The sequence below is a fragment of the Hippocampus comes genome, unplaced genomic scaffold (assembly GCF_001891065.2).
Source record: "Hippocampus comes isolate QL1 unplaced genomic scaffold, H_comes_QL1_v1.1 scaffold42, whole genome shotgun sequence".
In the NCBI taxonomy this organism is placed as follows: Eukaryota; Metazoa; Chordata; class Actinopteri; order Syngnathiformes; family Syngnathidae; genus Hippocampus; species Hippocampus comes.
In genome coordinates this window covers 8,803-20,261 of record NW_017805107.1, presented here as the reverse complement: position 1 = coordinate 20,261, position 11,459 = coordinate 8,803, and the positions used below count along the sequence as shown (strand labels likewise).

The 11,459-nt window shown below is 42.3% G+C and overlaps 3 protein-coding genes across 6 annotated transcripts in view; 1 reads left to right on the top strand and 2 right to left on the bottom strand.

Moving 5' to 3' along the window:
* The window catches only part of lysmd4 (LysM, putative peptidoglycan-binding, domain containing 4), a 6,400-nt gene extending 2,031 nt beyond the window's left edge, over positions 1–4,369 (top strand). For 2 of the 4 annotated variants that reach the window (XM_019865434.1, XM_019865432.1), the window contains exons 2-3: positions 1,726–2,016; positions 2,791–4,369. In XM_019865434.1, the coding sequence (XP_019720993.1) occupies positions 1,735–2,016; positions 2,791–3,288 (780 nt within the window). In that variant the 5' untranslated portion in view covers positions 1,726–1,734 and the 3' untranslated portion in view covers positions 3,289–4,369. Of the gene's footprint in view, positions 1–197; positions 319–861; positions 1,166–1,725; positions 2,017–2,790 lie in introns of those variants that run through there. The other 2 variants (XM_019865431.1, XM_019865433.1) reach the window with 2 other exon arrangements.
* Positions 4,370–5,847: 1,478 nt separating this feature from the next.
* alkbh3 (alkB homolog 3, alpha-ketoglutarate dependent dioxygenase) lies at positions 5,848–9,473 on the bottom strand. The gene is made up of 10 exons (XM_019865435.1): positions 9,382–9,473; positions 8,969–9,132; positions 8,786–8,880; positions 8,654–8,688; positions 8,517–8,564; positions 8,097–8,205; positions 7,182–7,270; positions 6,834–7,008; positions 6,505–6,603; positions 5,848–6,265 (listed from the first exon to the last, which is right to left on the bottom strand). The coding sequence occupies exons 2-10, from the start codon at positions 9,042–9,044 to the stop codon at positions 6,122–6,124; spliced, it is 870 nt and encodes a 289-aa protein (XP_019720994.1). The 5' UTR covers positions 9,045–9,132; positions 9,382–9,473; the 3' UTR covers positions 5,848–6,121.
* A 1,808-nt stretch (positions 9,474–11,281) lies between these two features.
* Positions 11,282–11,459, bottom strand: part of hsd17b12a (hydroxysteroid (17-beta) dehydrogenase 12a) — a gene marked incomplete at its 5' end in the record, with an annotated part of 6,939 nt that continues 6,761 nt past the window's right edge. Inside the window, one exon of the mRNA XM_019865430.1 lies at positions 11,282–11,422. Within this exon, the coding sequence (XP_019720989.1) occupies positions 11,282–11,422 (141 nt within the window). The remainder of the gene's footprint in view (positions 11,423–11,459) is intronic.

The window sequence follows — 11,459 nt, the reverse complement described above, 5'->3', positions numbered from 1 at the left end:
TAGAAACCCCCCATCCATAACTAAATGCATACTGGTTTGGCGGCTATGATAATTAAACGAATAGAATAAAATGTATTCAATCAAGCATGAGAAAAAAAAATTAAAAACAGCTTGTAAATAAAAGGCTGCATTTCTGGTGATTTAACACAGAGGGGCGGTAGTGAATTTCCGGCCTAGTGCGTCCGCTTTTAGAGTACCACAGAAGGTTTGCTCGCTGACGTCACTCACGCCAACTTGAAGTTAGTTAGCACAAAGTAGCTGGCGGAGGGGTTGGAGAGTATCACGAGCGTGGTGCCTTTTGTTGCTTTTCCCTTTAAGGTAACTACATTGGAGCTGCCTACGACAGTGTGCGCGACTTTATAGTTCGTGCGTGGGAGACAAAATGTGCTCTTGAAGTGACACACGTCACGTTGGGTAACACGTTACGAGAGTACTGCGCTAATAAGGCTAACTGAGCTACATGTGCTAACTAGGCTAACGCGTCGCTGACGTCAAACAGCTTCATGAGCAAAAGTGGCACTTGTCCGGCCTCACGTCGCATAACTTACCAGTTGAACATCCATCCATCTTCTAATCAACTTGTCACGAGGGCTGCGGGTGTGCTGGAACCTATCCCAGCTGTCATCGGGCAGTAGGCGGGGGACACCTTGAAGTAGTTGCCAGCCAATCGCAGGGCACACATCGACGAACAACCATGAGCACTCACTGTCACGCCGAGTGACAATTTAGTGTTCCGTTAATGTGGGAGGAAACCGGAGTACCTGGAAAACCGAGAAAACCCCCCGCAGGCACGGGGAGAGCATGCAAACTCCACACAGGAAGGCCGTAGCCGGAATCGAACCCTGCACCTCTGCACAGTGAGGCAGACGAACAAACCAGTCACCGTGCCGCCCCAGTTGAACGTGTTCATATAAAAGATGAATAATATCATCTTTTACAATCTTTCTAGTTGAGTGACTTGTAGTCCTGTTCAGCTTTTTATTGTTTTCAGAGCAACAGGCGGGCAGTTACCAGCCATGTCCAAAGCGAGTCAAATATGTTACCATGGTAACATCTCTGGCCTCTGTTGCCAACGTTAAACGTAAAAAAAAATTGCTGCTCCCCTTTAATAATTTTCGGGCAGTTCCACATATGGCATGACGGCAGGATTTCTCTCAAAGTACAGGTAATCATTAAATTTTGTGATAAACTTAAGTGCAAATGTGCGATTGTGTCTTGTCAATCAGACAATTACATTTAAACCCAACTGTCCTTTAATTATTAACGTTGAAGAAATACACAAGAGTGCAGTCATATTGCAAAAGGAAATCCTCCCAAAAATAGAAATAATACATTCCAGAGTCAAGCTTGCCATCATGAAACCTTCAACTGTTCATGCAGTTTTATTGCAGTTTTATGACACACGTTTAAGAGTCATACAAATGTAAAAATTTGTCAAAACTGTGAAACACTCATGAGAGTTATATCACGCTTTCTCATCAACAGGAGGCAATAAACATCGGTGCCAATGAACCAACCAGACAAATGTGTATGATCAGAAACATAATGTTAAGATTTAAGAGCCACACGATTATGAGTGCAAAAACACCCCCACGTCATAAATGTAAAACAATTCAATGAAAAACAAAAAGTAAGGCACTGAGTGAACAGACGACCGCCTTTATTCTTTTCTAGCAACTCTTTTTGAGACGACTTGTTCTTCAAATTGTTTTTCTTCCTGGCTAGTGTTGAAAGATGCGGTGCGGGGAGCATGTGTCGCACGCGTTCCAGGCCCCGGTGGACGTCCACGCCAGCGCCGACGGCCAGGTTTACATGTTCAAGAGGAAAGCCACCGGCACAGCTGTGTCATCGGACGAGGAGGAAGAGGACGAGTTGGAGGAGCTGGGCCTGACGGAAATGAGACCTCGGGCGTTCCAAGAGTTGGAGCAGGACAGGCTGGGGAGTTTTCACCTGCTGGAACGTGACGTGGTGGACGGCGACAATCTCAATAAGCTGGCCTTGCAGTACGGATGCAAGGTAGGGGAGTGATACAGGGCGACAGCCAGCAGATATTTTTAGAATCAAATATTCTGCCGATCATCCCACCGATTTAATCAAAATGAAATTTGGTTTTGCCTGTTCAAACAATAATGTGCATGTGAGGTGCGGTCATTATTTTTGTCCATTTGGGGTCGCCATTCTCACATACTCTACTTGTAGTATCTGTGGCTGCGAAAGTGTTGGCTTGAAATAAGGGAAGGGCGATATAAATGCTGGCAGCGTGCTTAATTTTTCCATCAGTGCGACTGAGGGCCCACATAGGACCACATACTTACCGACCAGTTGTATGAAAAAAAAATGCAATTTTAGATAAGGACAAAATATGTACATGTGTGCAAAATACATGCTTTTAATGTATTACTCCCTTGCGTAAAAATTACCATTCAAGGATGTCACAAAACTGCTGAATAGCAATCCCAATTTTTAGAGCAGGAACTCATTTTGTGCATTTTTCGCAAAAACTGATAATTTGAATATTACTGAGGTTCTATGTCCTGCACATTATTCCAAATCAGCAAAAATTATTAGGACTACTCATGTTGTGGTTTAGGGCAGTATAAGAAATTGTCGAAAGGCGAGTCAGCTACATCTGCCATCTAGTGGTAAATAATGATAAGACAACTTAAAACTACAGTTCACGTGAATTTGCATATTAAGAGATTTTTCTGTTTTTTTTTTTTTTTTTTTTTTAACTTCAATCAACTTTTAAACTTCAACCAGCTTAAATTTGGCACTTCTTTCTTCAAACAGGTGGCAGACATAAAGCGCGTGAACAACCTCATACAGGAGCAGGATTTATTTGCACTGAAAACCATCAAAATTCCCGTTCCCAAGCACAGCCTTTTAACAGAATCGGACGCCAGCCCGAGTGACTCTTTCAAAGAAACGCCAGTCAAGCCGCAGCCAAATAGACACCAGGTGACGGACTTCCTCATCGAAGTGGACAACGACACGGAGAAGCTGATCCCGAACTCGGATGACTTTGACATGGATCTGTTGGATGGCGGTTCCAAAAGGCCCGTCGTCAAAGGACAGAAGGGTCAGGGGGCGGACTGGGGCATCCAGTGGTGGAACGCCGTGGTGGCCATGCTACTCATCGGCATCGTCCTGCCCTTGTTTTACGTCATTTACTTCAAAACTCAACACGGCGGCGAAGCCTCACCAGCAGGTGGCAGCGTCACCTCCTCCATCGCGTCTAACAGGACTGAGACCGGCACCTTTGGTACTGGTGCACCCGAACCAGGATAGAACGCGCGCCGTTTGGATTTCGTGAAGCTGAATATCTTGATCACGTGCAATACCCGCCTTGTTGTTGTTGGGTTTTTTTTTTTTTTTTTTTTTTTTTTTTTTTAAGTCGGCCTTCAACAACCCGTTGCACTCATGTCAACTTAAATTCATCACCCAACAAAAGTTTTCCTCTTAACTGTTACTTGTGCGATTTTATGGTAATTATTTAGTATTATCAAACCTCATTCAATGCACACTGAATTATCGTAGCTAATTAAAAACACGTCTCCAGCGACAGCGTTCTCCCCCACATTGGCAGTTCACTATTGAGTTTTATCTCCGTGCATTTTTGTTTCTGTGGAACCTTCCTTTATTTGCTGAGACTTCTTCACGGTTTTTGTGCGCTTTCCGATGACAGAGGTTTCCATAGGATGGCAGCAAACACTTGGACAATCGAAAAGTAATGCTGTGGCGCCATCTTTTGCCATCTTCGTGCCAAGGAACCATGTTGAAATAAGGGGAATTCAAAGCACCGTGTTGTAGAAAAGTAGTGCCTCGGTGCCATCCGTTAAGGTGGCTGTGGCTCAGGTGGTTGAGCACATCGCCCAATGACCAAAGGGTCAGCGGTCGGTTTCCCGTCTCTGACTGCCTGCTGTTGAAGTGTCCTTGGGCAAGAGACTGAACCCTAATTTGCCCCCAGGTCGATATTAGAATTGAGAGACTGTAAGACCTAAATGCCTTACCTGGTTAAACAACGAGGCATCAAGTATTAGTGTAGTATCACTGTAATCCACATGCACCAGATAGCCCCCAAAGGACCACATGAGTAGTCTAAAAATAGCTCGCCGTTATAATTTCCTAGGAATGTTGAACAATTTGGTGAATAGTGAACCATGGATATGTGGAAAAGTTCCTGTGCCTTGACCGTGTTCTAGTCAGTTCTAGTCAGAGACAGCTGTGTGTCTCGGATTGTATGTAATGAGTCTGTGCGCTGCTGTATTTGAAGCTAATTTATGTTTTGTGTGTGTGAGATTATCTATTCATTTTTGCATTGGTCACCGAGGCTGGATTCACACGACGGGTTCCGAGTGACCGTTTCTGATTTTATCCCCCCCCCCCCCAAATCAATATTTCATGTGGACTGTATCACTTATGCCAGGGGTGTCAAACTCATTTTTGTCGCGGGCCACATTGTAGTTACGATTTCCCTTGGAGGGCCGTTATGAATTTTGGGAAACCATCTAAATGTTTAATCCCCTCCACATCTTACATACACAGCGCATTGATGATTCACTCATTTTAAAATCAGAAGTCAAGAATAATGACTGTTTTTGTGGATTACATAGGACAATTTGAAATTCTGGTTCAGACTTTAGCAAGCATCATGGAACTTGACATGCGTGATTTGCTTTCGCGGACCACATAAAATGATGTGGCGGGCCAGATCTGGCCCCCGGGCCTCGACTTTGACACCTGTGACTTATGCAATGAAATAATGCGGAACTCACATTAGCAGATACCTGAAACGTAGCAGCGTTTGTTTTTTTTTTTAATAACACACAATTGAAAGAGGCTTATTCCGCGCCGAAGTGTTTTGATCGACATTGGCGTGGCTCCTATCCCAAATGAGTCACTTGACACACACAGTGTAAATCCAGCCTTGTTGCTCGTGCCGAGTGGACCCGAACGGTGTGCCAAACGTGTGAACTGTGTTTCCAAAAGCACAAGGTAGTGCAATAATGGATGTGTTTCTGCATTTTAGGTTGTAACTTGAACCAATGTGGACATTATGTGTTAAATGATCACCCAAGGGTGCCTTCAACCTCTTCTGTTAAATGCAAATTCTGAAATGTGCACCTTTTTTGGACATTGTAAGACTTCAGGGAGTTTTGACTACATTGTAACAGATTAGCGTCAAACATAGATAAATGACAATTTTGGGGGTGATTTTCAAACTGGAGTAAATCTTGACAGTGACTAATGAGTCTTTTTTTTTTCCTTCTGAGTGTCAAGTCATCACAAGAAAGCAAGCCACACTTGCAAATGGTCCTTTTGCTCTCTGAGCGAAAGCATGAGCTAAGCTAAAACGCCTGATCAGTTCAAGTCGCGCAAAAAATCAATTTCTTGACACTATTTGCAATGTGACCAACTAGTTGAAGGAAATGGATTAATTACCGGGTGGCAAGGTTTCTTGATTCCAGAGATGCAGTCTTCCAGACAATCGTCCAACTGGTAAACCAACAACGGATTCAACCAAATCTGATTTTAGCAAAGGTGACGGGGTTGTACCATGTTTGGGGAAAGCATAGGTGCCTTTTTTTACATGCTACAAGGATCTAAATTTATGATGACATTATATAACTGGTTTAACATCCCTTTTTCAACATCGAAAATAACTGTTACACATGATTATGATTATTTATCGGATTTTATCGACTTGTGATTTGTCTGAGGGCAAGGCTCTTCAATCCTTGTTGCACCAGGCCAGCTATGAGTTCCACTTATTTTACAGCAAAACTTGTTTTCCAGACAATAAGATCACAACAGGGTTTTTTCCTATTTCAAATAACCACTTGACAGTTTGAATGTCTCAAAAGTGTATTTTTTTTTTTTTTATTGCAAGTAAACATGCACTCCTTCAACAAAGGGGGTGGGGGGGGATCAGACTCATTTCAATGTTTCTCAATGTCAGTACGTGCCACTTCTTGTACTCATTAAGTAAAACAAGACAATTCCGTTCTGATCTCGTGTAAAACACACCGTATCATCCTGGTCACACGAGTTGTGTTTCGGGTTTCCTCTTTGGGAAAAACAGAAAAATCTCAACCCGTGCAGTTCTTTTTGTTGTCGGGTTCTAGTTTGTGATGTTCACGTCCGCTTGGCGGCCGGAAAAGCGCAACTTGGTGCCAGGCTGGTGGCCCTGAGGCTCGGGGAAGATGCTCCTGAAGGTCAAGTTAATGCGGGGGCCGCGGTCATGGTATTCCTTCGCCACCTGGTGCTGAGGAGCACAAGAGGCGGCCCTCAAAATCAACCGAGTGAGGCGCGGATCAATCAGGAGCAGCCAACTGACTTCCGATGGATTTTACCCACTGCGTAGCCTTTCAAACGAACGAGGCTCTTGATCATTCCTGACCTTGAAGACGATGTTTGTGACTTGCGGTGTGTAAAGATGAACATTCTCAGTGTGTGTGTGTGTGTTTGCATTTATCTATGTTGGGAGGAATTGGTGGAGCCTACCTGCCAGTCATCCTGCGTGGCTCCTTCCATCAAAAGCAGAGCGCCGTGACCCAGAGGAACTTTAATACGCTCCGCATAAGTGTAGTCACCATTTTCTTCCTGTGACAAAAAAATATCATGCGTCTCAACAAATTGTGTTCGTACACCGACACAAATTCACACAGGATGTGATTTGAAAATCCCAGATTAGCCCAATAAATCCCAAAACTGTTGAAACATTGACACTGTAGAACAGAAACAAGATTATACGCAATTGTTTTTTTGTTTTTTTTTTCTCCAAAAACTATTCAAAAACAAATGTGTGTGCTGCGTGCACGTGTGTGACTGACCGGAGGCGGCTTCTTGCGTAGGCTGAACACCCTGCTGTCACCCAAACTAAGCGAGGCGATGACGGGCTGCGGGCCCAGCGAGGCCTCGTCGTCGCTGTGCCAGCCGATGCTGTCGTGTCCGTCTCGGTACAGGTTGCACAGCAGCGAGTTGAGGCGCTCGCCGCCGCCACCGCCGCTTGCCCGGGGGGGGGGGGGGGGGGGGGGGGGGGGGCAGCAGGATAGTGTGACAAAGCAAGGTGTCAAATATGTTGAAGTGCATTGAGAAATACACACAGGTGGCACTTTGCCGCCATCTTGTGGTAGTTATATGGTGAAAGCGGTGTTGGTTTATGTATTCCAGATTTTTACACCTTTGTATTGGCGGCCATGGTGGAACGAGCGTAAGTGTAGGGTAACTCTCCAAACCAGCACGTCAGCCTTGGCTCTTGAGGGGAGGCACAATTAGCCTTTGCAACATAATTTCAGGCACAAAATCAGGCACGTAGGAGCCCCATGAAAGGATGCATGAAGAATAAGAGCATTCATTTCTGCTCAGAAAGTTGACATACACACACTGCCAGAATTTGTGAAATATGAGCAATTTGGGGCATAATTACGGCCATCTCATTTTTTTTTCTTGCTTGTGATATTCTAAAATTCCTCATAGTTGAATTTTATTGGAAGAGTGAAAAGTCCAGATATTATTTTCAAGTCAAAGTTTATAATCGAGTAAAGTCACATTTTAAGTCAATTTAAAAAAATAATAACAAATCCCCCCCCCCCCCCCCCCCCCACACACACACACATTTCCTCTTTTATTCCGGCAAAGTCCTCTTTAGTTATTTATTTATTTTTAAGAGACCGAAATTTTTGAGAAACCTCATCATTTGTTCTTGCAAAAAAAAAAAAAAATGTTCTTTATTCCTGTAAAAATAGGTTGTTTTTTTTTTAACTCCAGTTTATTCATGCTGGGATGTCAGGTTTGTGTGATGATATGTCACAATAATTTTAGATCTCCGGAACTGGCCAAAATCAAAGCTAGGCAAGAGTAATTGTTTTTTTTTTTTGTTTGTTTTTTTATTGGTAGGTTGTATGAATACACATTTTTAAATTATACAATAATAATTTACTGTAAATGATTTTGCATACTGCTAAGTTACACTGGTCCTAATTGTGCAATGTTGCGGTTTATGAAGGCGTTTTGTACATTGAAATGTAAGCGGAACGTGAAAATATGATGCGTTCACTAGATGAGCGTGTGGTCATCATGTTGACTTTTTTATACCCACCTTGTCGGACGTTGGTCTTCTGTGACCAGGGAAGTTCTGCCAGCAGTTTACTGAATATCCAGTCGGCTTCGTCTGCTGGAAGAAAGCCGGGCACCAGTCGCAATCTGACCGCATAAGACAAACACATATCATATTCAAGGTTTAGAGAGTGAACACTCGCAAGGAGCTGCTGTATGCCGCAACTCATGCCCAGACACTCACACGCAGACTAATCGTCCAACCCGACTCAGGCCCCTGAAGACATAATTCACTGGGGCATTCCCCTTAAAGGCACACATCTAACACAAGAACCCTTCAGTGCCTATTAGTTTATTTCTATTACAGTGCCAATTTTCTTTACTAAACATGCAACCCAAAATTATTTGTTTTTTGGTGGGTACACATTATTGACATTTCAATTGATTTCATTGCTTACCTTGACACACCTGAGGGTTCATGGCTGATTTCGTAATCACCCGCTTGGCTGTCGAAAGCAAAATAGAAACAGAAATATATACTAGAAGTAGTATTACACAAAAATTATGAGCCAGTCTACTCAAATCCCACACTTACTCAATTACTTTCTCTGGTGGTACATCTCTAACGGGCTGTGAAGAAGAGAAATACATGTCTTGTTAGTAAATCTTCTGCTTTCAGATTCAGTTTTGTTGGAATTTCTTTTTTTTTTTTCATGCGGTAAAAGACCTTAATGGGCTGGTGGAACTCAAAATTTGCAGATGTCGTCTGCCGATGTATTCCCCAGGATGCGACAGCTGGAGTGGCATTTTGGCTGGGAGAAACTAAACGGCAAATAAAAAGATGACACATAGAAGGCCACAATTTTAAAGTGGGTTTGAGTGAACATAAGGAATTTTAATTTCTAAGTACCTGCTGGCCTCGGTTGTTTGGGCAGCTGTTTAGCCCAGGAACCCTGCACCCTAGCACGCTGGCGTTTATCTGACATCACACCTGTTCAGGGAAAGGTTAGGGTCCTGGGGGGCAGGGGGGGTAATTCAAATTTCTCGAGGTGGTGAATTTTTGGTTACCATTGCCTGTAAGATACAAACATCCAACTTATTTTATCAAATTCATTCAAGTCATGAAATGCTTCAGTATCACGAGTCTATATAGTTTATGAGTTTCTGTTTTGAACTGCGAACTACTGCAACAATTCAAGTTTTCCAATTCTCATATTGAAACGCATCTCTCGATGGCTTGCATGTTCATAGAAACACGAAGATATTTTCACACAAAAACGAAAGTGCCAAGTTGACTAATCCTTAAATCGTAAAATGACTTGCCTGAGAGAACAAGAAAATATAATCATGTGTCGAAAGGAGGTACATTTACTCATAAGGCAGGACGGCCATTACTGATGTGTCACATCAAAATAAACTCTACCCGGAACTAAGATGTAGACTTATAGTGCCGTTTCGTTTCTTAATTTATTTTATCTTTTTTTGAGATGTTTTTACCTCGAACATGATTGTTTTTATCTAAACCCATTTTACAAGCTATTTTGCCTTTTATCTTGTTTAATTGAAATGCATGAGTTTAGAAGCCGTATCTGGAAATGAGAGGTCGAATTTCCGGTTAAAAAAATTCTGTACCGCTCTGTCCGACTGAAGCATATTTTTCTCTCGTGCAAATGTTACAAGTCGGGAATTTATATAAAATCGAAAGGAACTGCCAAAGTGCATAATTTTGCTTTAAACAATTAGATTGTAATGTCCAGTAAAAGCAAAGTTTACGTTTTTTTTTAAATGTATTAGATGACTGTAGTATACAGTACTGTATTTACAAAATTCTTCTGCTAAACGTCCAGTGGAACATTTACCCCAGTTAACATGCTCTTACCCTATGTTTAATAACTTACATTTATATAGCACTTTTTAAAGGACTGAAGTAAAAATCATTGTTTTTCTAACACTTAAATATGTTCCTTGGTTGTTTTTTTTTTTTGTTTTGTTTTGTTTTAAAAATAACAGCAATGTCCATCAACAAGATTCGCTAATTAAATTTCCCTCATATGCAAAAAGGTTGTGGAGCAAAACCAAAAGAGGACGTGTTTTTCTTCATTTGCTGGAGGTCTTGGGAATGAAGAAAAAACGTTTCCACACGTGCGACATACTGTGGAAGGGTCTGCAAACGTGAAAGAAAAGCACCCCAGCTATCAAGCGTGTACTTTTATTAACAAACAGCAGCAAAAATAAGAAGCTACAATCAGAAGTAAACAGTGCATATTCCAATATTACATATAAAGTAGAGAATATAAAGCATTTTAAAAAGATCGTTGGCACCCGAGAGGCACTCATGAGAACATTTCATACACCTAACTCGGCGTGTCACTGCTGAAAAATATATGTGAAGCAGTCAATGTGAAAGGTTTTTATCGTAGAAAATTGTCCATTGCTGGGGAGGCACACCAAATGGGACACAGTGTTGTTCCCATGTAATTCCAGCATCAATGACCATAGAAAGGCATTTCTGTGTAGCTTGTCGAGCCAAACAAAACAAAAAAACAAAACAAAAAACCAGTGATACATTGGTTTGTAACAGCATACCATCAAATGGCGTCGCCATCATAAATAAAGTGTCAAACTTCACTGCAAGCGACTAAACGGGCAGTTTCATACAGTTGTCATCAGAAACACGACTTGGCTCAAACCTAGTCTTAACCCATAAGAGCCCACAGTGACACCAGTGTAACAAACAGTTTGAACTCCCCAGTATCTTTTTTCAAAACTTTTTGTCTGATTTTAACCCATCAAAACTTTTTGGAAAAATGGGTCTGGGCTCTTATGGGTTAAGGCAGATTGTGTGTGTGTGTGTGTGTGTGTGTACGTGTGGTCTTATACAAATATAAAATAAATAATTGTACATATATATATATTTATATACACACACACCATATATAATATAAAAAAGCCCACCACCATTTTCCACTGCTTATAACAGCAGGGTTTAACACACCTCTGTTAATATTTTTTTGTATTTTATTTTTTTTTTCCAGGCAGTAGCATCTAATCTCAAGTAACAATTCAGGTCCTTTTTTTGTGGAGGTTCTTCAGGAAAACACAAACTCACGCACCCTTGTTCTCGAAAGTCACCCCTCTGAAGGGAGCCCTTACATACACACACGCACAGTCTCACACACACGAACACTCAATTAAACACTGCGTTTGGGTCACATTGATGATCTTAGTCCGTCTTCAAGCCGGTTCCGTTCTTCTGCTCGCGCAACTTCCTCCTGTGCAGGTATCCTGTGCGCTGCAGGCGGTTCATTCGTGCTCCGAAGAAGATGACGATGTCGATGGGCACCAGCTTGGTGGTCAACCAACCCTGGTGGATTTTGGGGGGGGGGGGGGGGCAAAAAGGG